We start from the raw sequence: 27,839 nt of genomic DNA, 5'->3' as shown, positions 1-27,839 counted from the left end.
TTTTTTTGGAATGATTGAAGCCATCTAAGGGCCCCTTTTGGAAGCCAGATGCCCTTCCTGCCGCCAACCCTGTTAGCCGCCTCTTGCGACACACGGAATTACCAGGGAACTGGTACTCAATTTGCCGACCTCAGGAGGATGACAGGCTGAGTCAACCCCCCTGGCATTCATTCAGCAATCGACTGGGATTCGAACCCAGGATCCTATAATCCCAAGCTGGCACCCTAACCGCTCATCCAATACCAGGCTCTCTTGGCATCACCTGGCCAAACAGAATACTTTACACCTCAATCCTAGACTATTGTCACATCCAAGGAATTGAGTATTTCCTGATGCAAGCCGAACTTCGCTGGTCAGGACACCTCACACGCATGGAGGACCACAGAATCCCAAGAGCGCTTTTCTATGGACAACTTAAATTTGGCAAACGGTCACGTGGTGGACAGAGAAAGCGCGAAAAGGACATCCTCAAGTTTACACTTCAGTTTTGTGCCATCCCCGTTGTCACCTGGGAACATCAGGCCACAAACAGGTCAGCTTGGCGTAACATTTGCCACAAAGGCCTTGGCCACTTTGAATGTGGGAGACTTGCTATCGAGAGACAGCGGAGGCAAGAAAGGAAAACCTGCCAACATCCATCTCCACAATGACCAGTCTATACCTACAATGTTTCGGTAGACGCTGTGGGTGGGTAGAAGAAGAGACATTCTTGGGTAAAATGCCAGGGGCATAGAAAAGGCCCCTTTATACAAGGGTACGTGCCATATGGAAAAGTAGAGAAAAGAAGAGACATTCCATAGCTTATAGAAATTGGCAAACAATAGAAAAGAAGGGACATTCAAATAAATCTTGTGTGCATGTGTGCCCTGTTTGGGAGTCTGATGCCTTATCCATTAGGCCATTAAGCCAGCACATTAGATTTGGGTAATAACATTTTGAAGAGTTATAAAGTATGTATATATTTTTATATATTTATTTATGTATATATTTTTGATATTTATTTATGTATATATACTTAATATTGTTGCGGTTTTGAGTTTTGTACAATAAAGGTTCAATTTCCCCCTCATAGTTAGTCACACAACAACACGTAGCCTCGCGATAGTTCAGTTATTTCATAGTATGTGTGAGCATAGTCCTTTTCCTGTGTTAGTTTTGCGGCGTTGAGTAGAATAATGAGAGTAGGTCCTTTTCATACTTCCATTGCCTTATGCCTTACGCCTTTGTGCTGCCTTTGGCTTTTTGGCGCGAATTGACACGAGGCGGGCCTAACAGGTCGGGTCGGGACCAAATGAGGGCGGCGAAGGAGCTGACGGTAAGCGTGAGCCGCCAATCAGGGCTCAAAGGGGGTGGCTGCAGCAATGCGTCACAAGGCGTGGTTGGAACGTTCGAGAAGGCTGATGGCGTGGCAAATATAACCCGTCGCGCAAAGCCCCCAGGAGGAGTCGAGCAGTGAGCGTTGAGGAGTTGAAGGAGCGCGGTCAGTAAGAGGACTCTCGAGTTGTTGGCATTTGGAGAGCATTGAGCAGTTGGCATTGAAGAGCGCGGCAGAGTATAGAGTTACGAGATCGGAGAAAGACGCGCATGAACCAAGATACGCGCTCATATTAAAGTGGACGCTCGGTTGAGCTTAAGGCCAAGCCTATATTGCATTGGGTTATGCGAGTGATAGCGCGCTGGTTACTAAACGTGCTGTGGAACCGCCCAGCCGCGCTGAGAGACGCGTACATTTCTTTCCTGCCTCATCTGCTGCCTTTTGTTCGGGAGACGCGCTGTGAGGACCCTTTTCCACCGCCTGTTTGCCATCTTCGTGGGACGTGCTGGGACCATTTAGAGCATGCCGGGCCACCGTTCCTGGACGACCAAGGCAGCACGTGGACACCATTCTGCCTGCAATTTCCCTGTGTGAGTGTGATCGGGCCCGACTCTGGGATTTTTAAATAAGACTGATTAAGTTCTGCTCTGTGTCTGCTTTCTACCGACTTGTACATCGTGTAAATAATAATAATAAAATCCTGTTATTTCTTTATTCGACCGCCTCGTGTTTTCCCGCATTGACTAAGCGTGGTACGAATAGAACCGCTCTAATCGGGGTCCAATATTAACGGTGACTGCACGTACCACGTGGTACGCAATCCGCTCGGTGTACTCAAATTACACATGGCTCGTGTGAGGCCTGGTTCCCCGCTTCCGTGGCGGCGCAGGTATTTAGGTACGAGCGAGACTTGGTCCCGAAACCCTACCTTGCGTTTGCCCGGAAGAGGCGTTTCAAGTCTCTTGGTTACGCCAGGCCCAGAAGTAACAAGGGGCTTAATCCCCCCCTTGGTAAGGGTAGGAAGGAAGGGCGGCGGAAAACCGTAACAATATTAAAGCAAAAACTATAGCACTTCGGTGGAATTTGTTTCGAAAGCCATTATCTAGACATATTCGCCAATGTATAGTCCAGGTTTCAGCTAGTTTCATTGTATAGCCCTTGAGATATGAGTGCCAACACCTTTTTGGCAGATGGACGGACAGACAGACAGACAGACAGACGGATGGAAACGTGATTTCAAGGGTTTTCTAAATAAAACTCAAGAATGTGGAAACAGACGTTGCTGAAATTTTGGAACATGTTACCTCAACTTACAAAGCATTTACTTCTGAAAGTTGCAGCCGATTTCGTCCAGTAGAAGCCGAGAAATGTATTTTCAGTCCCCATGTTAAAGCTGCCTACAGAGAAACGATCCCTTATATAAAGGGAGGTGCGCTTTGTGCCTCCCTTTGATAACTTGTGTTCGGGTTCATGACCGCGTGTGAGAAGGAGCAAGTTTTGAAGACATAAGGACAAGATTTTTGCAGAGTTTTGATAAGCCAACTCCGACGCAGGACACGATGTGGGCATGGGAGAAGAAGGCTTTTTCAACAAGGAGTGTCCTTGATTTAAAGCGTTCTGGTCGTCCAGTATCACGTCAACACCATGTGGACATTATTGAAGCGTCCTGCTCGAGATCACCACTGAAATAATCTCGAAAAAGATCTTCTGAGTTAAGCATTCCATGCTCAACAGTCCAAAAATAATGAAAAAGGATCTGGGATTGAAGTCATTTAAGCCTCGATGTGTTAATGAGCTTTCCAATAGAGACTTGGCCACAAGTGAGGTCGCTTGCAAGGCTCATTTGCAGCGATTTCCCACCATTAATTCAAGACAAAGCGTATTTTTTTCGGATGAGTGTGCTATTTACCTCAGCAATCGATCCAGGAATGTTTCCTTTTGGTGCAAAGAAAATTCTCATTTTTATGAGGGAATTGAACAGCATCCTCCTGTCATGATGTGGGCAGCAATTTCAGAACATCACTTGATAGGGCCATATTTTTTCGATACAAGTGCCAATCACACTGCTTATTTGAACATGCTTCAGACGTGGTTTGTTCCACAACTGTGTGAGAGAGATCTCAAGGCAACAGCTATCCTGCAACAAAATGGTGCACCAGCACATTATGCTCTCGCAGTTTGAGAATATCTCGACGACAAATTCAGTGGAAGATGGATTGGACGTGGATCTGAGATAGTGTGGCCTCCTCGAAGTCCGGACTTAACAACATGTGACAACTCGCTTTGGGGCATTGTGAAAGAGGAAATTTCTCATCTTAGCCTAACAACAGTTGAAGACCTCACAGCTGTCAGGGGCTGCTTTTATGACCTCCAACCCTCAACATGGAAGATGTCCAGAAGAACATGGAGAAAAATTCAAATTTGTGCGGAGAATGGAGGGGAGCACACAGATAAATTCTAACTGCGTGCATAGGGACTTTGTGGCCATTCTGTACATAAGATTGAATGAATTCTGCAGTCAGTTACTGAAGACGCACATTGATGGGGCGGCATAATTATCAATTTTGATCAACTTCCCCGGATTTTCCAGGCCGGGCCTTTTCTAGAATGTGGGACTTATCAGTGCTTCTGAAAATACAAGAAATGACAAGCACGACAAGTACCAGTTTTGTCTAATATCGTGTTTTTAAGCTTAAAAGGTCTTGCACTATCAGTGGCGGAGGTAAAAAAAATCCTTTCAAACTTTGATTTTGATTTTAGGAACCAGTCATGTTATAATAGTAAGGTGTCTGTGGGTAAGGCCCATCGAGGAATATTCATATTAGTTTACAACTTGATGGATGTCACTAGCAAGTTGAAGCATTTGTAAAATTTCATTTCCTATTGCAATGGAAACGACCACAGTAAATAGTTTTAATAATCTCAAACCTTTATGTAAAAAAAATCTTGAAAATGGTAACAATTGTTGGGAAGTGAAAATCAAGCCATTAATAAGATGCTATTCCTGTGTGGAAAATCACCATTGACATGAATTAGTTAATTGATGTAGGAGGTTTGAAGGAGACTGATGGCATGACTAGGTAATGTGCAGCAATGCAGGTATATAAGGCACACCAAATGTTTGGATAGCCCTTATTCCCAAGGTAAGGATAAAAAGCTATACATGTTTGTTACATTGCATCGATTCATTTATTCATTCTCTTATTACACATGTGACTTGGGCTGACAGAATAGCCAAAAGCATGCACATTTGCCTCTGAGATGCATCACCTGGGTTTTTGTATTTTTTGTGTATACAAAGACGAGGCTCGTGTAAGAGCTAACACATAAAACACATAAAAACAAACAGAAACACACATGAAACATATAATAAAGGGAGCGGGCGACAAGAGGCGGAGAGAGAGAGGTAAGCACGACAGTGGAGAACAGGGACATCGGGAGATCTGTGGAAGGGAGAGGACTGGGGCGGGGTACACGCGATAAACAAGATGGACACTACAAGGATTTTCAGGAAAGAAAACGCAATTTTAAAAAGGTGCATTTGAGGTGTATTAACGGGGGTAGAAAAGATCAAGTGTTTGGATGGGGGAAGATAAGAGATGGTGATGAACAGCTGTTTTAAAGACCTGGAGGGAGGAGTGGGAATGAAGAGAGTGAGGGAGTTTGTTCCAGAGGCGGGAGAAAAGAGGAATGAAAGAGTGAAGGTGAGCAGAGAGTCTTGATTTTGGCAGTTTTACCATAAGAGGTTTGCATGTCGGCCCAGCTATAAACCGTCATCCTGGTGTTTCGCAGGCAGGGCGAGGCATTAAATGTGCGTGCCGTCGCTCGGATGGACGTTAAACTAGGTATCCTATCTGCTGGGATTGGTTGGTGAATCTTAAAGATCTCAGAATCCCTCATGAGTAGGCAAGCTATCACTGGCACCCTGAATAAATTCCTGTCCCCTCAGTCAATTATCCTGTATTGAAGTGGTGACCTGTCCACTGACCAGATCGTAACCACCAATAAATGAAGCTGTCTCGGCAGCCATTTGCACCCAACATTGCAAGGAGGATAAGCAAACAAAAAAACTATATACTGCCTTGTTTTGCAAAATAAATATTTTGTTACGTGAAAAAGTGGGGGGGGGGGGGGGGAGGGGGGTTGGGGAGGGCATCTCAATTTATGACTGTGGTAAGTGTAGTATGGTGCATGTGTTTTGAGTAGCGGTTAGATTGCTATGTGGCAGAGACCTGTCAGATGAAGTTGTTTGTTGCACGCAACGCCGAGGAGGCAGCATATGTAATTAATATACAGGCTAGACATCAATTTTGTGGGTGTGAACATCTCATAGGTGGGGAAAGGTGAGGATTTCCCATGAGGCACACGTGTCATGTGTGTGAAAGGCCATTACGATCTGTCTGGCCAGTGTGTGTCATCCATGGCCACGTAATGTGCCGTGGAGCCGGAAGTGCCATCGTGCACTTATTTGTATAGGCATGCTGTGTGGGTGGGACAGCCAGAAGAGAGCTCTGCCCAGGAGGAGAAACAGAATGTGATATACCTCACTTAGAGGAGGAAGGAGAAGAGAGATCTGCACACAAGGAAGAAGTAGGGCTGGTGTGGTGTGTTCAGAGAACGAGGTCAGGAGGCCTTGTGAGGGGATGAGCAGAGCAAGCTGATCATGTATGAGTTTTGAAGGAGACTTTAATTATGGCATTGTCTCTTGGGATTGACCCAAGCTGGGATCACCCTGTGTTTTTGGAGGGCCTGGAGGAAGAGGACAGAGTGCAGCACAGGAAGCCTCGATCGCTTGGAGGACAAAGGGGTGCACGAGGCCTGGTGGAGGCTGATCGTCACTGCCCTTCCTCATGATTGATCTTCCTCATGCTTGTTTTGCCTTTCGGAATCTTGGACGCCACTTGTCATTGACTTGTCTCACGCCTGGTTTTCAAAGAGGGCTGCTTTTAAGTCCAGCATCCATGCTGTGCATCTGAGAAAAGGGAAGTCTCGCCTACATTATTGGCTTGTTGCACGAGTGTGATCTGTGGCACCCAGTGGGTTAGGAATTGTTTTATTTCCAATCATTGTACATACTTTATGTTTGAATATTTCCATTTACCTCTGTATCCATTTGACTCGCTTGGTTCGTTCCGTTTTTTGTTTTGAACTTCTTGTTTACCCTCTTCCCTGTTTACTTTACAAAATAAATCCTTTAAAGCTGGGGTGGGGAACCTCCGGCCTCCGGGCCGTATACGGCCCGCGAGACCGTTTGATACGGCCCGCGAGGCAATTCATCTATCTATAACAAAAAAAAAATTTTTTTTTTTTTGTATACAAGATCGAGGCTCGTGAAAGAGCGAACATTAATCACACAGAAAGACAAACCGACACATAAAACATATAACATCGGGAGCAGTAGACAAGATGGGGAGAGAGGGGGAAGGACACAAACACAACATTTGAGAGCAGGGACCGAGAGACATGGAGACATCGAGAGATCTGTGAGAGGGAAAGGGCTTTGGGGGGGAGGGCATGGGAAGGGGGCGGTGGGAGAGGTATAAAACATATGGACACTGTCAGGACTTCCAGGAAAGAAGTTGGAATTTCAAACAAGGTGGATCTGGGGTGAATTAGCGGGGGTAGAAAAGATCAAGGTTTTGGATGGGGGAAGATAAGAGATGGTGGTGAACAGCTGTTTTAAAGACCTGGAGGGAGGAGTGGGATTGAAGGGAGTGAGGGAGTTTGTTCCAGAGGCGGGGGAAAAGAGGAATGAAAGAGTGAAGGTGAGCAGACAGCCGAGATTTCGGCAGTTTAACCATCAGAGGGTTGCTGGCAGATCTTGTGCGACCTGTAGGAATATTTGGGGGACAGAGCACAGAGAGAGCTGGGGGTGCAAGGCCGGAGAGGAGTCGGAAGAAGACAGAAAGACCACCTACCTGCCTGCGGTGAGTGAGTGAAAGGCCCTCAGAGATAGCTTCATTGCGGGAGATTCCAATAATTCTGAAAGCTTTGGTTTCAACAGCGTGAAGCCGAGCTAGGTGTGAGGCAGGAGCACCGGCCCATAGGGGAGAACAGTATTCCATTGAGCTGCGGATGAAAGCCTTGTATGTGGTGAGGAGCTCAGGTGTGCCGAGGAAGGACTTCGCACGACGGAGGATGCCCAGTCGGCGACTGGCTTTGGAGGCCAGCTTGGAAATGTGGTTTTCCCAAGAAAGATCATGGCAGATAGTGAGACCCAAAAGCTTGAGCGACAGAACTTCTTGGAGAGGATTGTTGAGAAAGTAGATGGGAGGGTTGTCCAGTCGATCTTTTCGGAGAGACATAGTAAGAGTGTGAGATTTGTCCTCCCTTTGCTCGAGTTCTACAAACTGTATGTACGTGCTGAGGATTTTCCCATTCTGAGGAGACATGCACTGAAGTTTGCATCACTGTTTGGGACGACCTACAGCTGTGAGCAGTTCTTTTCAAAACTGACTCTTGCAAAGACTCGGTTCCGCTCAAGACTGACTGACCCAAACCTGCAAAACCAGCTGCGAGTAGCATCATCATCACTACCACCTGACACCAAACGCCTCGCCAAAGAGAAACAGTTCCAGCCATCGCATTAGGTGAGTCCGATATATGTATTCAATAATTTAGCATGGCCCTCGAAGGATGTTCTAAAAATCGAAATGGCCCTCGACAGGAAAAAGGTTCCCCACCCCTGCTTTAAAGGGTAAGAAAACGTGTTTGAGATATCTTTTCCATGCGCGTTTGCCGTCAATTTCGGCCCCAATTGAACGATCTTTGGGGATTGGTAAAGGTGTGTGAATTGATTGAACGCAGTGCAATAAAATATCGTTAGGTCCATCTTCTGAGACTAAAGATCTCAACACTGAGGCTTCTGGCTTAATGGGAGCTTCAGACATGACAATATAACTTGCACTTAAAAATAAACTTGCGTTCAACATTAATGGCATAATTTCATGGGATGCATCACAGGTAAACGAGGATGATCTCCCATTTAACTCAAAGTCCATATTAACCCAAACTCCCTTCAAGTGAAGATTACAACAATCATATCAAGTGCCTTCATGAACTGAAGCCTTGACAAACCAAAATGTACGGTTGATACAATGACACATTGTTTTTCTTTTAATTGACTTGCTCTGTGTGTATCTCAGGAAACTTACCAACATTCATCAGGATAACAAAAATGGCAGAATCGGATTAGCACAAACTTTCTTTTCTGGCAACTGAAGCAGCTTTGGTTGAATCGATCCAATGATCGGCAAGGCCTGGATTACCTCATTCTCATATACCCCATTCATATTCTGGCACGTTGAAAATATCAAACCTTTCCCCAACTCGTTAAGACTAACAGATATTGTTTGGCAACACGACAACTTCAGATACCAGAAATTGAGCTTTTATACATTCATGTGTGTAAAGATTTTCATAAATTACAGAAATTGCAACCCCATCTCCTTCCTACAAAATGGTCAAGTTACATACAATCTGGCAACGCATCATACATCTGAGTTAATTGAATACCAGTCGAGATCTTCACAATATTTGTATGAGATCATGAAGCCAGGAAGTCAATCCCGATTTAACAGAAGATGCCATGGCACAGTTCATTGTACCAGGAAGATTATTGGTGTTTGCGTGTTTCTGTAGACTTTCCACATATTTTCACCATATTGTTCATTTTACTCTTCAACTTTAATATCTTCCTGGCCATTGTGGATTTCATGGTTACACTATGGATAGATCTTCTGGGAAAGCAGTTTTAGACTGCTCCATCCGAATTTTTATTTATTTGCCAAAATTGTATCACACTCTGACTGTGACCTTGTCTGCATTCGGTTTAGAGCAGAACCTGTTTTTCCAGTGAAGGTACAAAAGCTAATGCCTTTTACTCTAGAAAAGCAATACCAGTTCCAGATCTTCAGGAAGTAGTACCTGATCTGAGCTTTCCAGGAGTCTAAGCCTGATCCTTTACTGATGGCATCAACTCCACGTCTTCAGTAGTTTGAACATAATCTCTTTCTTTGAGTAGCACTTCCACGTCTCTGGCAACCTGTGCCTTATCAGCAGTGTGCATCAACGCCAGACTTTCCATCTCTCCTGCTTGCCCAACTTCCAGCATTCTCGTATCTCCAGCCCAATCCTTCGTTCTCGTCATGCCTTGCATTTCTCTGTAAGTGTCTGCCTCATTTCTTACAGTTTGTATCAGCTCTGAGCTAACGAAAGATTCTGCCCAATCTTCTGCTGCCTCCACAAGGTGCAGGTCCTCATCAGTTTGTACCTGACTATGTGTCACCTGCATAATCTCTAGGTTTTTGGCAAGCTCTACGAGAAGTACTCTTGCTTGCACTATTTCGACATTTCCAGCATCTTCTGTGCAATGTCCTGTGTGCACCACATTGTAGTCCTCACCCGCTCTAACCTGACCTGCTTTAATCACCTCCAGCATGTTTTCAACAACTTGTGTTCCATCTGCTGTTTGCAGTATCTCCACATCTTCGGTGGCATCAGTAAGATTATCTATTTCCTGCACTAGATCTCGGTCTCGAAGCTTATCTCCTGTAGTCTCGCAAAGAAGCTCCAAGTCCATGGAAGTTCTTGCTTGATCCAATGCTGTTGCATCCTGCAGACAACGTGGTTGCACTGGATCACATTAACAGTTTACACAACGTTTATTCTAGTTTCCAATTAACTTTGGATATTATACAACAAAGAATGGTGCAAAAGACAGGTCAGAGTATGAATTTAAAAAGTTTGTTTTTAAGGCAATTTGAGGGATGAAAGATCCATTTAATTAATTTGAACAGCACCTGGCTGCTGTTTTACGTCATTCCAAGGAGCATGGCTGTACAGCTGATGCAGTGCTATTTATAGGTTAGAGCAGGAATTTGTAATTTGTTTCTTCAAGATGTTGGCGATAACTCACCTACAAGACTGTTGGATCTTTATTGTCCACCAACTAATGTTAGCAGACAGGACACCTGGCTTAACATCCATCCAAGGGATGGTGCAATTTGTGAAACAGCGCCCTGCCTGTGAAGCACCAATCCAACAGTTTATAATTGTGTCAGGAATTGAGCCAAAGCCAGAATGCTCATGAGGAGGTATGACATTATTGGTCCATATTGTAAGACATACGGATGAAAGATAAATAAATATTTGCCTCAAAAGCTTCACCTCAAATCCACACCAGTAAGGGCAATGCAAGAGACTATAAACACCATGTCAACGAGCCAAAAATAAACATGTGAGCATAGCAAAATAGCAAATTCTCTTGAAAAGATAGGGAAATATAAAGATCTAATCAGGAAGTGCATGATAATCAGTGTTCAGGCCAGGCCGCCCCGGCAAGTTCAGCCCGAGAGCAGACCGCAAGATGCTGAAAGAAGTCTCCAAGAACCCCAAAATGTCATCACGGGACCAACAGGTAGCTCTTGCCACTGTTGATGTCAAAGTGCACGAGTCTACCATTAGAAAGAGGCTGCACAAATTTGATCTACATGGGAGGTGTGCCAGGAGGAAACCTTTGCTCTCCAGAAAGAACATCAGGGCAAGACTAAAGTTTGCCAATGAACACCTAGGCAAAGACCAGCACTTCTGGAACAATGTGCTCTGGACAGATGAGTCAAAGGTAGAGCTATTTGGCCGGAGTACCAGAAGACATGTTTGGCGAAAACCAAAGACAGCATTTGACCACGAGAACCTGATACCAACTGTAAAGCATGGTGATGGAAATATTATGGTATGGGGCAGCTTTGCTGAATCAGGGCCTGGGCAGCTCACCATCATAGAATCCACTATGAATTCTTCATTGTAACGGAGGGTGCTTGAGGATAATGTGAGGCCATCTGTCGGAAAGTTGAAGCTCAACCAAAGGTGGACCTTGCAACATGACAATGGCCCTAAACATACCAGTAAATCCACCAAGGAATGGCTGAAAAGAAAGAAATGGAGGGTTCTGGAATGGCCAAGTCAAAGCCCGGATCTAAATCCCATCAAGATGTTGTGGGGGGATTTGAAATGAGCTGTGCATGCAAGAAACCCCTCAAACATCGCACAGCTGAAAGAATTCTGCATGGAGGAGTGGGCAAAAATTTCTCCCAGTCGATGTCAGAGACTGGTAGATAGTTATAAGAAACACCTACTTGATGTGGTTTCTGCCGAAGGGGGCAATGCCACCTATTAGAGCCAAGGGTGTACTTACTTTTTCCACAGGAGGAAATGGCATCTCTGTTAATTTTTTGTTGAATAAATTATTGCAAAGTCAATCTTTCATTGTTTTTTGTTCAATTAGATCACCTTTATCTATAGGGCCTGCAACCCTCTTATGGTTAAACTGCCAAAATCAAGACTCTCTGCTCACCTTCACTCCTTCATTCCTCTTTTCTCTCGCCTCTGGAACAAACTCCCTCACTCTCTTCAATCCCACTCCACCCTCCAGGTCTTTAAAACAGCTGTTCACCACAATCTCTTATCTTCCCCCATCCAAAACCTTGATATTTTCTATCCCCGATAATTTCACCCCAATTCCACTTTTTGAAATACCAACTTCTGTCCTGGAAGTCCTTGGTGTCCTTGTGTTTTATACTTCTCCCACCCCCCCCCCCCCCTTCCCACGCCTCCTCCCCCCAAGCCCTCTCCCTCCCACACATCTCCCACACATCTCCCTGCTCTTAAATGTTGTGTGCTCTCAAGTGTTTGTGTGCTTCCTATTCTCTTGTCTTCCGCTCCCTCTTTTTATATATTTTGTTTGTCTGGTTGATTTGTTTGTGAAGTAAATGTCAGCTCTTTCACGAGCCTCGATTCAGTATACAAAAATGAAGATCAAATATTGATATGTCTACATATGTTAAAAAGATTTTTTTTTTAAATTCATGGGGTGTACTTACTTTTTCTACATGCGAAATTTGCATTTATGTTTATTTAAATTATACAATGGACTACAAAATGTAAATGTTTCATGATATTTGTTGTATGATATCACCTTTATCTATCAATATTGTTGAAATGAAGATCAAATAGCTGTATGTTGAAATATGTTGAAAAAGTCAAAACTTTACATGGGGTGTACTTACTTTTTCACGTGATTGTACATCCTAAGACGTCCACTACCATCCTTTCCTCACATTTGTGTCCTCTCTTCTTTTGTCTCCCCCCCCCCCCCCCACCCCCTCCCAACCCCACATTCCCCCTCGCTCCCCTCCCCACTTCCCCCTTCCTCCCAAACCTCCCTCTGTTTGTCTCCATTCAACCCCTCTACATGTTTGTAAATAAATTAATTTAAAACAGCCCTTGTTGTGCTTCTCTCTAAATATCCTCCTCCTGTGTGGTGCATTCAAGTACGAACATGTCATGTTGTGTTGTGGATGTGGCACAAGCTGGATGGAGGATAAAAATCACTCTTTCCTGTGACTGCCTTTCCATGTAGAATTTAGCATGAACAACAGGAATACGCAACGCAACGAACTAATTACTCATATTAGCATTTGGGATTCAAGCCTGGGGTCACCGCATCGTAACGCATATTGGAATACCACATATAGCAATGTGAATTTTCCCCAATGATTTCAAGCATTAATGGGAGATAAATTACACCATTCACGTGACGTATTTCTTTAAAAAAAAAAATATATATATATATAGGAAAGATAAGAAAAATTATTATTAAATGATGGTGTGAGCAGATGGCTTAATTCGTACCTGCATTGTCCATTCTCCTTTTTGTAGATGCTCCAGGTATCCAGCACTTTGAGTGTTACTTTCCGATGGCCATAAAACCTCCAGGTTTTCAAAAGTACTTTCTTTGGTGTGTGCTGCCTGCATCAGCTCCAAGTCACTGGAATATCGTGCACAAACACTTACTGTCTGCAACGACTCCACCTTTGCAGCAACCATTGCATCATCTGAAGCTGTCTGTGCCAGTTGATGTTCTGCAGCATTTAATTCCCAGTCTCCTGCGGCATCAACTATTTCGCGATCTGTTGTAGTTTTTGCTTGGTCTTGGGATAAATTCAACAGATCAATTTCTCTAGCAGCTGTATGCTTGTGATCTAATCTTTGTACTGGTAGCAGTTTTCCAAGGTCTTGTACTTGTGCGTCAACAATTTGCACCGGCTCCAATTCTTCGGCAGAGAGTTCTCCAGAAACCTCCAGTTGTTCTCTTGCAGTCTGCTCCAATTCTCCAGAAATATGAACCAGCTCTGATTCTCCAGGAGCTTTTGTTTGTTCTCCTGCAGTCTGTTTCAGTTCCAGTTCTCCAAATGCTACTTCTTCTTCTTCTTCAGCAATTTGAACCAGCTCCAACAATCCAGCAGTTTGTTCCTGATGAACTAGCCTTAACTCACTCACAGTCAGTTGCAAATATCCTGCAACCTGCTCGTGCAGATATCCTTCCATGTCTCCAGCATTTGATGTCTCATCTTTTGCTGTCTGTATGGGCTTCGGATCAATGTTACCTTGCACCTGATATTTTTCTGTTTGTACCATTTCCAGTTTTCCAGAAGTTTCATTCGTCACAACCAGACTTCCATGATTTTGAATCTCATCCTCTGCAGGCTTCACCAGCTCCAAGGCAGTGCACGAACATGCACTATCTCCTGACGGTTTGCCCTAGGCACATTGTGATTGCATAAAATTACATTGAAGTTTACATTACAGTCTCATTTTTTAAAATTCCATTTAAAAATAGAGCTTTGGCTCATGCAACAAATTAGTGAATAGGGGGAAGCCAATATGCTGATCATGGAAGGTGAAGAACACAGAGGCTTTATAGGGGGAAAATATACAGTATATCTATATTTTTGTGTGTGTGTGTGTGTGTGTGTGTGTGTGTGTGTGTGTGTGTCTCCATTTTTCTCAGAAATGGTCAAACGGATCTTCGGCAAACCTTCGGAGGTTCATCAGTGAGTGCTTGGGAGTGTTTCAGGCAAAAACATGTTTAAATTTTTTTTTTGAAAGGACGTTGCATTTTTGTGCGGAATTTTTGCTCTATTGTGCCTTAGTCTTTGTAGCTATCTGAAAGGTAATATTAAATGATCCCCAACCCAATTTCTTACTCGGTTTTTAAGAGGTGTTTAGGCCCCCTACAAAAAACAATTGACATCTTCAAAATGCCAACAGGATTACAACAGCACTGGGCAACGCCATGTAACCCTCCAAGTACCAAATAATTGTGATAATATAAGCATGGTTAATGAGAGTTTAAATAAGAAAATAATGCAAGTTCTCAAAGAGGACACATCCCTCGCCCCTTAAAATGACACGTGGAGATTTTACAAATGAATAACAAAGCAACCAAAGACATAAAACAAGTACAGATACATTCAAAGTACACCGCCCCATGCCAAATAATTAAATATGCTGCAGCGCGGCATTGCCGGGGCGCCTCCGGCGCCCGGCAATACCGCAGTGCAGCTCATTGAGGCTGCATTGGGAGGGAGAGGTGTACACTAATTGATTGATTAATTGTATAATTAAAATCAATAAAAGATTATCACAAAATATTTTCATAATCAATTGGCTAATCGCATAACTAAACCACTAGTGCTTCATCCGAAGATGTATCTTTTAGAAATTTAATTAAATAAGTCATTTATAAAAAATTAAATAATTAATTGATTACTCAATAAATAATTAATCGATTAATCAATAAATAATTAATAGATGAAATGATTAATCAATAAATCAAAAATATCCTTGATAGCCACATCACTTGGTCACTCATGTCCAAATATTAGCTTCCCAGCTCAAAAGGTGCCTGAGATATTGGCCAAATGAGAAAGAAAATAAATAAATGATTAATAATGAAAATAAATAAATAATAATCATTAAAAAATTAAATTATTAATCAATTTGGTCAGAGAACACATAAACTACCACTATTTCATCAGAATCTGTAACTTTAAAAAAAGGATTTTTTTTGTCATTAATCGAATAATTAAATAATTAATCGATTAATTGATTAATTAATAAATCAAAAATATCCTTTGCAGCCAAATCACCTGGTCATTGGCATGTCCAAATATCAGCTTCCTAACTCAAAAGGTGCCTGAGTTAATGGTCAGAAGAGAAAGGAAATTTGATTAATTAAATAAGTACTTAATTAATCGCTAATAATTAAATAACTCCTCAATTTAATGATTATATCAAAAAAAAAAAATACCGTTTTTGACAAAGGACTTGCTCACTATTGTGCCGAAATTTCAGCTTCCGAGCTCAAAGGATGGCTGAGATATCGCCCGGACAACCAAACAAACAAGAAAGAAAACAAGTACACATACATTCAAAGTACACCGCCCCATGCCAAATAATTAAATATGCTGCAGCGCGGCATTGCCGGGGCGCCTCCGGCGCCCGGCAATACCGCAGTGCAGCTCATTGAGGCTGCATTGGGAGGGAGAGGTGTACACTAATTGATTGATTAATTGTATAATTAAAATCAATAAAAGATTATCACAAAATATTTTCATAATCAATTGGCTAATCGCATAACTAAACCACTAGTGCTTCATCCGAAGATGTATCTTTTAGAAATTTAATTAAATAAGTCATTTATAAAAAATTAAATAATTAATTGATTACTCAATAAATAATTAATCGATTAATCAATAAATACTTAATAGATGAAATGATTAATCAATAAATCAAAAATATCCTTGATAGCCACATCACTTGGTCACTCATGTCCAAATATTAGCTTCCCAGCTCAAAAGGTGCCTGAGATATTGGCCAAATGAGAAAGAAAATAAATAAATGATTAATAATGAAAATAAATAAATAATAATCATAAAAAAATTAAATTATTAATCAATTTGGTCAGAGAACACATAAACTACCACTATTTCATCAGAATCTGTAACTTAAAAAAAAAAAATTTTTTTGTCATTAATCGAATAATTAAATAATTAATCGATTAATTGATTAATTAATAAATCAAAAATATCCTTTGCAGCCAAATCACCTGGTCATTGGCATGTCCAAATATCAGCTTCCTAACTCAAAAGGTGCCTGAGTTAATAATGGTCAGAAGATAAATGAAATTTAATTAATTAAATAAGTACTTAATTAAACGCTAATAATTAAATAACTCCTCAATTAATTGATTATTCAAAAAACAAAAAATACCGTATTTGACAAAGGACTTGCTCACTACTGTGCCGAAATTTCAGCTTCCTAGCTCAAAGGATGGCTGAGATATCGTCCGGACAACCAAGAAAACAAACAAGAAACCAGAGTGAAAACTGAGTACTCTCTTTCAGCGTGCGTCACTGCCGAGCCCCCTTCGGTGCCCGGCAATGACGATTTGCAATGCCTGGAGGTGGCATAGGAAAGGAGCGGTGTACAACAAGTACAAATACATTCAAAGTACACCGCCCCATGCCAAATAATTAAATATGCTGCAGCGCGGCATTGCCGGGGCGCCTCCGGCGCCCGGCAATACCGCAGTGCAGCTCATTGAGGCTGCATTGGGAGGGAGAGGTGTACACTAATTGATTGATTAATTGTATAATTAAAATCAATAAAAGATTATCACAAAGTATTTTCATAATCAATTGGCTAATCGCATAACTAAACCAGTAGTGCTTCATCCGAAGATGTATCTTTTAGAAATTTAATTAAATAAGTCATTTATAAAAAATTAAATAATTAATTGATTACTCAATAAATAATTAATCGATTAATCAATAAATACTTAATAGATGAAATGATTAATCAATAAATCAAAAATATCCTTGATAGCCACATCACTTGGTCACTCATGTCCAAATATTAGCTTCCCAGCTCAAAAGGTGCCTGAGATATTGGCCAAATGAGAAAGAAAATAAATAAATGATTAATAATGAAAATAAATAAATAATAATCATAAAAAAATTAAATTATTAATCAATTTGGTCAGAGAACACATAAACTACCACTATTTCATCAGAATCTGTAACTTAAAAAAAAAAAATTTTTTTGTCATTAATCGAATAATTAAATAATTAATCGATTAATTGATTAATTAATAAATCAAAAATATCCTTTGCAGCCAAATCACCTGGTCATTGGCATGTCCAAATATCAGCTTCCTAACTCAAAAGGTGCCTGAGTTAATAATGGTCAGAAGATAAATGAAATTTAATTAATTAAATAAGTACTTAATTAAACGCTAATAATTAAATAACTCCTCAATTAATTGATTATTCAAAAAACAAAAAATACCGTATTTGACAAAGGACTTGCTCACTACTGTGCCGAAATTTCAGCTTCCTAGCTCAAAGGATGGCTGAGATATCGTCCGGACAACCAAGAAAGAAAACAAACAAGTACACATACATTCAAAGTACACCGCCCCATGCCAAATAATTAAATATGCTGCAGCGCGGCATTGCCGGGGCGCCTCCGGCGCCCGGCAATACCGCAGTGCAGCTCATTGAGGCTGCATTGGGAGGGAGAGGTGTACACTAATTGATTGATTAATTGTATAATTAAAATCAATAAAAGATTATCACAAAATATTTTCATAATCAATTGGCTAATCGCATAACTAAACCAGTAGTGCTTCATCCGAAGATGTATCTTTTAGAAATTTAATTAAATAAGTCATTTATAAAAAATTAAATAATTAATTGATTACTCAATAAATAATTAATCGATTAATCAATAAATACTTAATAGATGAAATGATTAATCAATAAATCAAAAATATCCTTGATAGCCACATCACTTGGTCACTCATGTCCAAATATTAGCTTCCCAGCTCAAAAGGTGCCTGAGATATTGGCCAAATGAGAAAGAAAATAAATAAATGATTAATAATGAAAATAAATAAATAATAATCATAAAAAAATTAAATTATTAATCAATTTGGTCAGAGAACACATAAACTACCACTATTTCATCAGAATCTGTAACTTAAAAAAAAAAAAAATTTTTGTCATTAATCGAATAATTAAATAATTAATCGATTAATTGATTAATTAATAAATCAAAAATATCCTTTGCAGCCAAATCACCTGGTCATTGGCATGTCCAAATATCAGCTTCCTAACTCAAAAGGTGCCTGAGTTAATAATGGTCAGAAGATAAATGAAATTTAATTAATTAAATAAGTACTTAATTAAACGCTAATAATTAAATAACTCCTCAATTAATTGATTATTCAAAAAACAAAAAATACCGTATTTGACAAAGGACTTGCTCACTACTGTGCCGAAATTTCAGCTTCCTAGCTCAAAGGATGGCTGAGATATCGTCCGGACAACCAAGAAAACAAACAAGAAACCAGAGTGAAAACTGAGTACTCTCTTTCAGCGTGCGTCACTGCCGAGCCCCCTTCGGTGCCCGGCAATGACGATTTGCAATGCCTGGAGGTGGCATAGGAAAGGAGCGGTGTACAACAAGTACACATACATTCAAAGTACACCACCCCATGCCAAATAATTAAATATGCTGCAGCGCGGCATTGCCGGGGCGCCTCAGGCGCCCGGCAATACCGCAGTGCAGCTCATTGAGGCTGCATTGGGAGGGAGAGGTGTACACTAATTGATTGATTAATTGTATAATTAAAATCAATAAAAGATTATCACAAAATATTTTCATAATCAATTGGCTAATCGCATAACTAAACCACTAGTGCTTCATCCGAAGATGTATCTTTTAGAAATTTAATTAAATAAGTCATTATAAAAAATTAAATAATTAATTGATTACTCAATAAATAATTAATCGATTAATCAATAAATAATTAATAGATGAAATGATTAATCAATAAATCAAAAATATCCTTGATAGCCACATCACTTGGTCACTCATGTCCAAATATTAGCTTCCCAGCTCAAAAGGTGCCTGAGATATTGGCCAAATGAGAAAGAAAATAAATAAATGATTAATAATGAAAATAAATAAATAATAATAATCATAAAAAAATTAAATTATTAATCAATTTGGTCAGAGAACACATAAACTACCACTATTTCATCAGAATCTGTAACTTTAAAAAAAAAAAGTTTTTGTCATTAATGGAATAATTAATCGATTAATTGATTAATTAATAAATCAAAAATATCCTTTGCAGCCAAATCACCTGGTCATTGGCATGTCCAAATATCAGCTTCCTAACTCAAAAGGTGCCTGAGTTAATGGTCAGAAGAGAAATGAAATTTAATTAATTAAATAAGTACTTAATTAAACGCCAATAATTAAATAACTCCTCAATTAATTGATTATTCAAAAAACAAAAAATACCGTATTTGACAAAGGACTTGCTCACTACTGTGCCGAAATTTCAGCTTCCTAGCTCAAAGGATGGCTGAGATATCGCCCGGACAACCAAGAAAACAAGAAACCAGAGTGAAAACTGAGTACTCTCTTTCAGCGTGCGTCACTGCCGAGCCCCCTTTGGTGCCCGGCAATGACGATTTGCAATGCCTGGAGATGGCATAGGAAAGGAGCGGTGTACAACAAGTAAACAACCAAGAAAACAAACAAACAAGAAACCAGAGTGAAAACTGAGTACTCTCTTTCAGCGCGCGTCACTGCCGAGCCCCCTTTGGTGCCCGGCAATGACGATTTGCAATGCCTGGAGATGGCATAGGAAAGGAGCGGTGTACAACAAGTACACATACATTCAAAGTACACCGCCCCATGCCAAATAATTAAATATGCCGCAGCGCGGCATTGCCAGGGCGCCTCCGGCGCCCGGCAATACCGCAGTGCAGCTCATTGAGGCTGCATTGGGAGGGAGAGGTGTACACTAATTGATTGATTAATTGTATAATTAAAATCAATAAAAGATTATCACAAAATATTTTCATAATCAATTGGCTAATCGCATAACTAAACCACTAGTGCTTCATCCGAAGATGTATCTTTTAGAAATTTAATTAAATAAGTCATTTATAAAAAATTAAATAATTAATTGATTACTCAATAAATAATTAATCGATTAATCAATAGATAATTAATAGATGAAATGATTAATCAATAAATCAAAAATATCCTTGATAGCCACATCACTTGGTCACTCATGTCCAAATATTAGCTTCCCAGCTCAAAAGGTGCCTGAGATATTGGCCAAATGAGCAAGAAAATAAATAAATGATTAATAATGAAAATAAATAAATAATAATCATAAAAAAATTAAATTATTAATCAATTTGGTCAGAGAACACATAAACTACCACTATTTCATCAGAATCTGTAACTTTAAAAAAAGAATTTTTTTTGTCATTAATCGAATAATTAAATAATTAATCGATTAATTGATTAATTAATAAATCAAAAATATCCTTTGCAGCCAAATCACCTGGTCATTGGCATGTCCAAATATCAGCTTCCTAACTCAAAAGGTGCCTGAGTTAATGGTCAGAAGAGAAAGGAAATTTGATTAATTAAATAAGTACTTAATTAATCGCTAATAATTAAATAACTCCTCAATTTAATGATTAATCAAAAAAAAAAATACCGTTTTTGACAAAGGACTTGCTCACTATTGTGCCGAAATTTCAGCTTCCGAGCTCAAAGGATGGCTGAGATATCGCCCGGACAACCAAGAAAGAAAACAAGAAAGAAAACAAACAAGTACACATACATTCAAAGTACACCGCCCCATGCCAAATAATTAAATATGCTGCAGCGCGGCATTGCCGGGGCGCCTCAGGCGCCCGGCAATACCGCAGTGCAGCTCATTGAGGCTGCATTGGGAGGGAGAGGTGTACACTAATTGATTGATTAATTGTATAATTAAAATCAATAAAAGATTATCACAAAATATTTTCATAATCAATTGGCTAATCGCATAACTAAACCACTAGTGCTTCATCCGAAGATGTATCTTTTAGAAATGTAATTAAATAAGTCATTTATAAAAAATTAAATAATTAATTGATTACTCAATAAATAATTAATCGATTAATAAATAAATAATTAATAGATGAAATGATTAATCAATAAATCAAAAATATCCTTGATAGCCACATCACTTGGTCACTCATGTCCAAATATTAGCTTCCCAGCTCAAAAGGTGCCTGAGATATTGGCCAAATGAGAAAGAAAATAAATAAATGATTAATAATGAAAATAAATAAATAATAATCATAAAAAAATTAAATTATTAATCAATTTGGTCAGAGAACACATAAACTACCACTATTTCATCAGAATCTGTAACTTAAAAAAAAAAAAAATTTTTGTCATTAATCGAATAATTAAATAATTAATCGATTAATTGATTAATTAATAAATCAAAAATATCCTTTGCAGCCAAATCACCTGGTCATTGGCATGTCCAAATATCAGCTTCCTAACTCAAAAGGTGCCTGAGTTAATAATGGTCAGAAGATAAATGAAATTTAATTAATTAAATAAGTACTTAATTAAACGCTAATAATTAAATAACTCCTCAATTAATTGATTATTCAAAAAACAAAAAATACCGTATTTGACAAAGGACTTGCTCACTACTGTGCCGAAATTTCAGCTTCCTAGCTCAAAGGATGGCTGAGATATCGTCCGGACAACCAAGAAAACAAACAAGAAACCAGAGTGAAAACTGAGTACTCTCTTTCAGCGTGCGTCACTGCCGAGCCCCCTTCGGTGCCCGGCAATGACGATTTGCAATGCCTGGAGGTGGCATAGGAAAGGAGCGGTGTACAACAAGTACACATACATTCAAAGTACACCACCCCATGCCAAATAATTAAATATGCTGCAGCGCGGCATTGCCGGGGCGCCTCAGGCGCCCGGCAATACCGCAGTGCAGCTCATTGAGGCTGCATTGGGAGGGAGAGGTGTACACTAATTGATTGATTAATTGTATAATTAAAATCAATAAAAGATTATCACAAAATATTTTCATAATCAATTGGCTAATCGCATAACTAAACCACTAGTGCTTCATCCGAAGATGTATCTTTTAGAAATTTAATTAAATAAGTCATTATAAAAAATTAAATAATTAATTGATTACTCAATAAATAATTAATCGATTAATCAATAAATAATTAATAGATGAAATGATTAATCAATAAATCAAAAATATCCTTGATAGCCACATCACTTGGTCACTCATGTCCAAATATTAGCTTCCCAGCTCAAAAGGTGCCTGAGATATTGGCCAAATGAGAAAGAAAATAAATAAATGATTAATAATGAAAATAAATAAATAATAATAATCATAAAAAAATTAAATTATTAATCAATTTGGTCAGAGAACACATAAACTACCACTATTTCATCAGAATCTGTAACTTTAAAAAAAAAAAGTTTTTGTCATTAATGGAATAATTAATCGATTAATTGATTAATTAATAAATCAAAAATATCCTTTGCAGCCAAATCACCTGGTCATTGGCATGTCCAAATATCAGCTTCCTAACTCAAAAGGTGCCTGAGTTAATGGTCAGAAGAGAAATGAAATTTAATTAATTAAATAAGTACTTAATTAAACGCCAATAATTAAATAACTCCTCAATTAATTGATTATTCAAAAAACAAAAAATACCGTATTTGACAAAGGACTTGCTCACTACTGTGCCGAAATTTCAGCTTCCTAGCTCAAAGGATGGCTGAGATATCGCCCGGACAACCAAGAAAACAAGAAACCAGAGTGAAAACTGAGTACTCTCTTTCAGCGTGCGTCACTGCCGAGCCCCCTTTGGTGCCCGGCAATGACGATTTGCAATGCCTGGAGATGGCATAGGAAAGGAGCGGTGTACAACAAGTAAACAACCAAGAAAACAAACAAACAAGAAACCAGAGTGAAAACTGAGTACTCTCTTTCAGCGCGCGTCACTGCCGAGCCCCCTTTGGTGCCCGGCAATGACGATTTGCAATGCCTGGAGATGGCATAGGAAAGGAGCGGTGTACAACAAGTACACATACATTCAAAGTACACCGCCCCATGCCAAATAATTAAATATGCCGCAGCGCGGCATTGCCAGGGCGCCTCCGGCGCCCGGCAATACCGCAGTGCAGCTCATTGAGGCTGCATTGGGAGGGAGAGGTGTACACTAATTGATTGATTAATTGTATAATTAAAATCAATAAAAGATTATCACAAAATATTTTCATAATCAATTGGCTAATCGCATAACTAAACCACTAGTGCTTCATCCGAAGATGTATCTTTTAGAAATTTAATTAAATAAGTCATTTATAAAAAATTAAATAATTAATTGATTACTCAATAAATAATTAATCGATTAATCAATAGATAATTAATAGATGAAATGATTAATCAATAAATCAAAAATATCCTTGATAGCCACATCACTTGGTCACTCATGTCCAAATATTAGCTTCCCAGCTCAAAAGGTGCCTGAGATATTGGCCAAATGAGCAAGAAAATAAATAAATGATTAATAATGAAAATAAATAAATAATAATCATAAAAAAATTAAATTATTAATCAATTTGGTCAGAGAACACATAAACTACCACTATTTCATCAGAATCTGTAACTTTAAAAAAAGAATTTTTTTTGTCATTAATCGAATAATTAAATAATTAATCGATTAATTGATTAATTAATAAATCAAAAATATCCTTTGCAGCCAAATCACCTGGTCATTGGCATGTCCAAATATCAGCTTCCTAACTCAAAAGGTGCCTGAGTTAATGGTCAGAAGAGAAAGGAAATTTGATTAATTAAATAAGTACTTAATTAATCGCTAATAATTAAATAACTCCTCAATTTAATGATTAATCAAAAAAAAAAAATACCGTTTTTGACAAAGGACTTGCTCACTATTGTGCCGAAATTTCAGCTTCCGAGCTCAAAGGATGGCTGAGATATCGCCCGGACAACCAAGAAAGAAAACAAGAAAGAAAACAAGTACAAATACATTCAAAGTACACCGCCCCATGCCAAATAATTAAATATGCTGCAGCGCGGCATTGCCGGGGCGCCTCTGGCGCCCGGCAATACCGCAGTGCAGCTCATTGAGGCTGCATTGGGAGGGAGAGGTGTACACTAATTGATTGATTAATTGTATAATTAAAATCAATAAAAGATTATCACAAAATATTTTCATAATCAATTGGCTAATCGCATAACTAAACCACTAGTGCTTCATCCGAAGATGTATCTTTTAGAAATTTAATTAAATAAGTCATTTATAAAAAATTAAATAATTAATTGATTACTCAATAAATAATTAATCGATTAATCAATAAATAATTAATAGATGAAATGATTAATCAATAAATCAAAAATATCCTTGATAGCCACATCACTTGGTCACTCATGTCCAAATATTAGCTTCCCAGCTCAAAAGGTGCCTGAGATATTGGCCAAATGAGAAAGAAAATAAATAAATGATTAATAATGAAAATAAATAAATAATAATCATAAAAAAATTAAATTGGTAATCAATTTGGTCAGAGAACACATAAACTACCACTATTTCATCAGAATCTGTAACTTAAAAAAAAAATTTTTTTGGGTCATTAATCGAATAATTAAATAATTAATCGATTAATTGATTAATTAATAAATCAAAAATATCCTTTGCAGCCAAATCACCTGGTCATTGGCATGTCCAAATATCAGCTTCCTAACTCAAAAGGTGCCTGAGTTAATAATGGTCAGAAGAGAAATGAAATTTAATTAATTAAATAAGTACTTAATTAAACGCTAATAATTAAATAACTCCTCAATTAATTGATTATTCAAAAAACAAAAAATACCGTATTTGACAAAGGACTTGCTCACGACTGTGCCGAAATTTCAGCTTCCTAGCTCAAAGGATGGCTGAGATATCGTCCGGACAACCAAGAAAGCAAGAAAACAAACAAACAAGAAACCAGAGTGAAAACTGAGTACTCTCTTTCAGCGTGCGTCACTGCCGAGCCCCCTTTGGTGCCCGGCAATGACGATTTGCAATGCCTGGAGACGGCACAGGAAAGGAGCGGTGTACAACAAACAAGTACACATACATTCAAAGTACACCGCCCCATGCCAAATAATTAAATATGCTGCAGCGCGGCATTGCCGGGGCGCCTTAGGCGCCCGGCAATACCGCAGTGCAGCTCATTGAGGCTGCATTGGGAGGGAGAGGTGTACACTAATTGATTGATTAATTGTATAATTAAAATCAATAAAAGATTATCACAAAATATTTTCATAATCAATTGGCTAATCGCATAACTAAACCACTAGTGCTTCATCCGAAGATGTATCTTTTAGAAATGTAATTAAATAAGTCATTTATAAAAAATTAAATAATTAATTGATTACTCAATAAATAATTAATCGATTAATAAATAAATAATTAATAGATGAAATGATTAATCAATAAATCAAAAATATCCTTGATAGCCACATCACTTGGTCACTCATGTCCAAATATTAGCTTCCCAGCTCAAAAGGTGCCTGAGATATTGGCCAAATGAGAAAGAAAATAAATAAATGATTAATAATGAAAATAAATAAATAATAATCATAAAAAAATTAAATTATTAATCAATTTGGTCAGAGAACACATAAACTACCACTATTTCATCAGAATCTGTAACTTAAAAAAAAAAAAAATTTTTGTCATTAATCGAATAATTAAATAATTAATCGATTAATTGATTAATTAATAAATCAAAAATATCCTTTGCAGCCAAATCACCTGGTCATTGGCATGTCCAAATATCAGCTTCCTAACTCAAAAGGTGCCTGAGTTAATAATGGTCAGAAGATAAATGAAATTTAATTAATTAAATAAGTACTTAATTAAACGCTAATAATTAAATAACTCCTCAATTAATTGATTATTCAAAAAACAAAAAATACCGTATTTGACAAAGGACTTGCTCACTACTGTGCCGAAATTTCAGCTTCCTAGCTCAAAGGATGGCTGAGATATCGTCCGGACAACCAAGAAAACAAACAAGAAACCAGAGTGAAAACTGAGTACTCTCTTTCAGCGTGCGTCACTGCCGAGCCCCCTTCGGTGCCCGGCAATGACGATTTGCAATGCCTGGAGGTGGCATAGGAAAGGAGCGGTGTACAACAAGTACACATACATTCAAAGTACACCACCCCATGCCAAATAATTAAATATGCTGCAGCGCGGCATTGCCGGGGCGCCTCAGGCGCCCGGCAATACCGCAGTGCAGCTCATTGAGGCTGCATTGGGAGGGAGAGGTGTACACTAATTGATTGATTAATTGTATAATTAAAATCAATAAAAGATTATCACAAAATATTTTCATAATCAATTGGCTAATCGCATAACTAAACCACTAGTGCTTCATCCGAAGATGTATCTTTTAGAAATTTAATTAAATAAGTCATTATAAAAAATTAAATAATTAATTGATTACTCAATAAATAATTAATCGATTAATCAATAAATAATTAATAGATGAAATGATTAATCAATAAATCAAAAATATCCTTGATAGCCACATCACTTGGTCACTCATGTCCAAATATTAGCTTCCCAGCTCAAAAGGTGCCTGAGATATTGGCCAAATGAGAAAGAAAATAAATAAATGATTAATAATGAAAATAAATAAATAATAATAATCATAAAAAAATTAAATTATTAATCAATTTGGTCAGAGAACACATAAACTACCACTATTTCATCAGAATCTGTAACTTTAAAAAAAAAAAGTTTTTGTCATTAATGGAATAATTAATCGATTAATTGATTAATTAATAAATCAAAAATATCCTTTGCAGCCAAATCACCTGGTCATTGGCATGTCCAAATATCAGCTTCCTAACTCAAAAGGTGCCTGAGTTAATGGTCAGAAGAGAAATGAAATTTAATTAATTAAATAAGTACTTAATTAAACGCCAATAATTAAATAACTCCTCAATTAATTGATTATTCAAAAAACAAAAAATACCGTATTTGACAAAGGACTTGCTCACTACTGTGCCGAAATTTCAGCTTCCTAGCTCAAAGGATGGCTGAGATATCGCCCGGACAACCAAGAAAACAAGAAACCAGAGTGAAAACTGAGTACTCTCTTTCAGCGTGCGTCACTGCCGAGCCCCCTTTGGTGCCCGGCAATGACGATTTGCAATGCCTGGAGATGGCATAGGAAAGGAGCGGTGTACAACAAGTAAACAACCAAGAAAACAAACAAACAAGAAACCAGAGTGAAAACTGAGTACTCTCTTTCAGCGCGCGTCACTGCCGAGCCCCCTTTGGTGCCCGGCAATGACGATTTGCAATGCCTGGAGATGGCATAGGAAAGGAGCGGTGTACAACAAGTACACATACATTCAAAGTACACCGCCCCATGCCAAATAATTAAATATGCCGCAGCGCGGCATTGCCAGGGCGCCTCCGGCGCCCGGCAATACCGCAGTGCAGCTCATTGAGGCTGCATTGGGAGGGAGAGGTGTACACTAATTGATTGATTAATTGTATAATTAAAATCAATAAAAGATTATCACAAAATATTTTCATAATCAATTGGCTAATCGCATAACTAAACCACTAGTGCTTCATCCGAAGATGTATCTTTTAGAAATTTAATTAAATAAGTCATTTATAAAAAATTAAATAATTAATTGATTACTCAATAAATAATTAATCGATTAATC

General features: G+C 38.7%; 1 protein-coding gene across 1 annotated transcript in view; it reads right to left on the bottom strand.

Annotated features, from left to right (window-relative positions):
- Positions 1–8,410: 8,410 nt before the first annotated feature.
- LOC137432587 (diacylglycerol kinase zeta-like) overlaps positions 8,411–27,839 on the bottom strand; it is a 142,953-nt gene continuing 123,524 nt past the window's right edge. Inside the window, exons 31-32 of the mRNA XM_078783388.1 lie at positions 13,007–13,915; positions 8,411–9,929 (exon numbers count right to left, since the gene is read on the bottom strand). Coding sequence (XP_078639514.1) covers positions 9,264–9,929; positions 13,007–13,915 — 1,575 coding nt within the window. The 3' untranslated portion in view covers positions 8,411–9,263. The remainder of the gene's footprint in view (positions 9,930–13,006; positions 13,916–27,839) is intronic.

Source organism: Myxine glutinosa, chromosome 8 (assembly GCF_964187855.1).
Source record: "Myxine glutinosa chromosome 8, kmMyxGlut1.1, whole genome shotgun sequence".
Taxonomy (NCBI): domain Eukaryota; kingdom Metazoa; phylum Chordata; class Myxini; order Myxiniformes; family Myxinidae; genus Myxine; species Myxine glutinosa.
The sequence above is the reverse complement of the archived record's forward strand: the minus strand, read 5'-3'. Positions and strand labels throughout refer to the sequence as shown.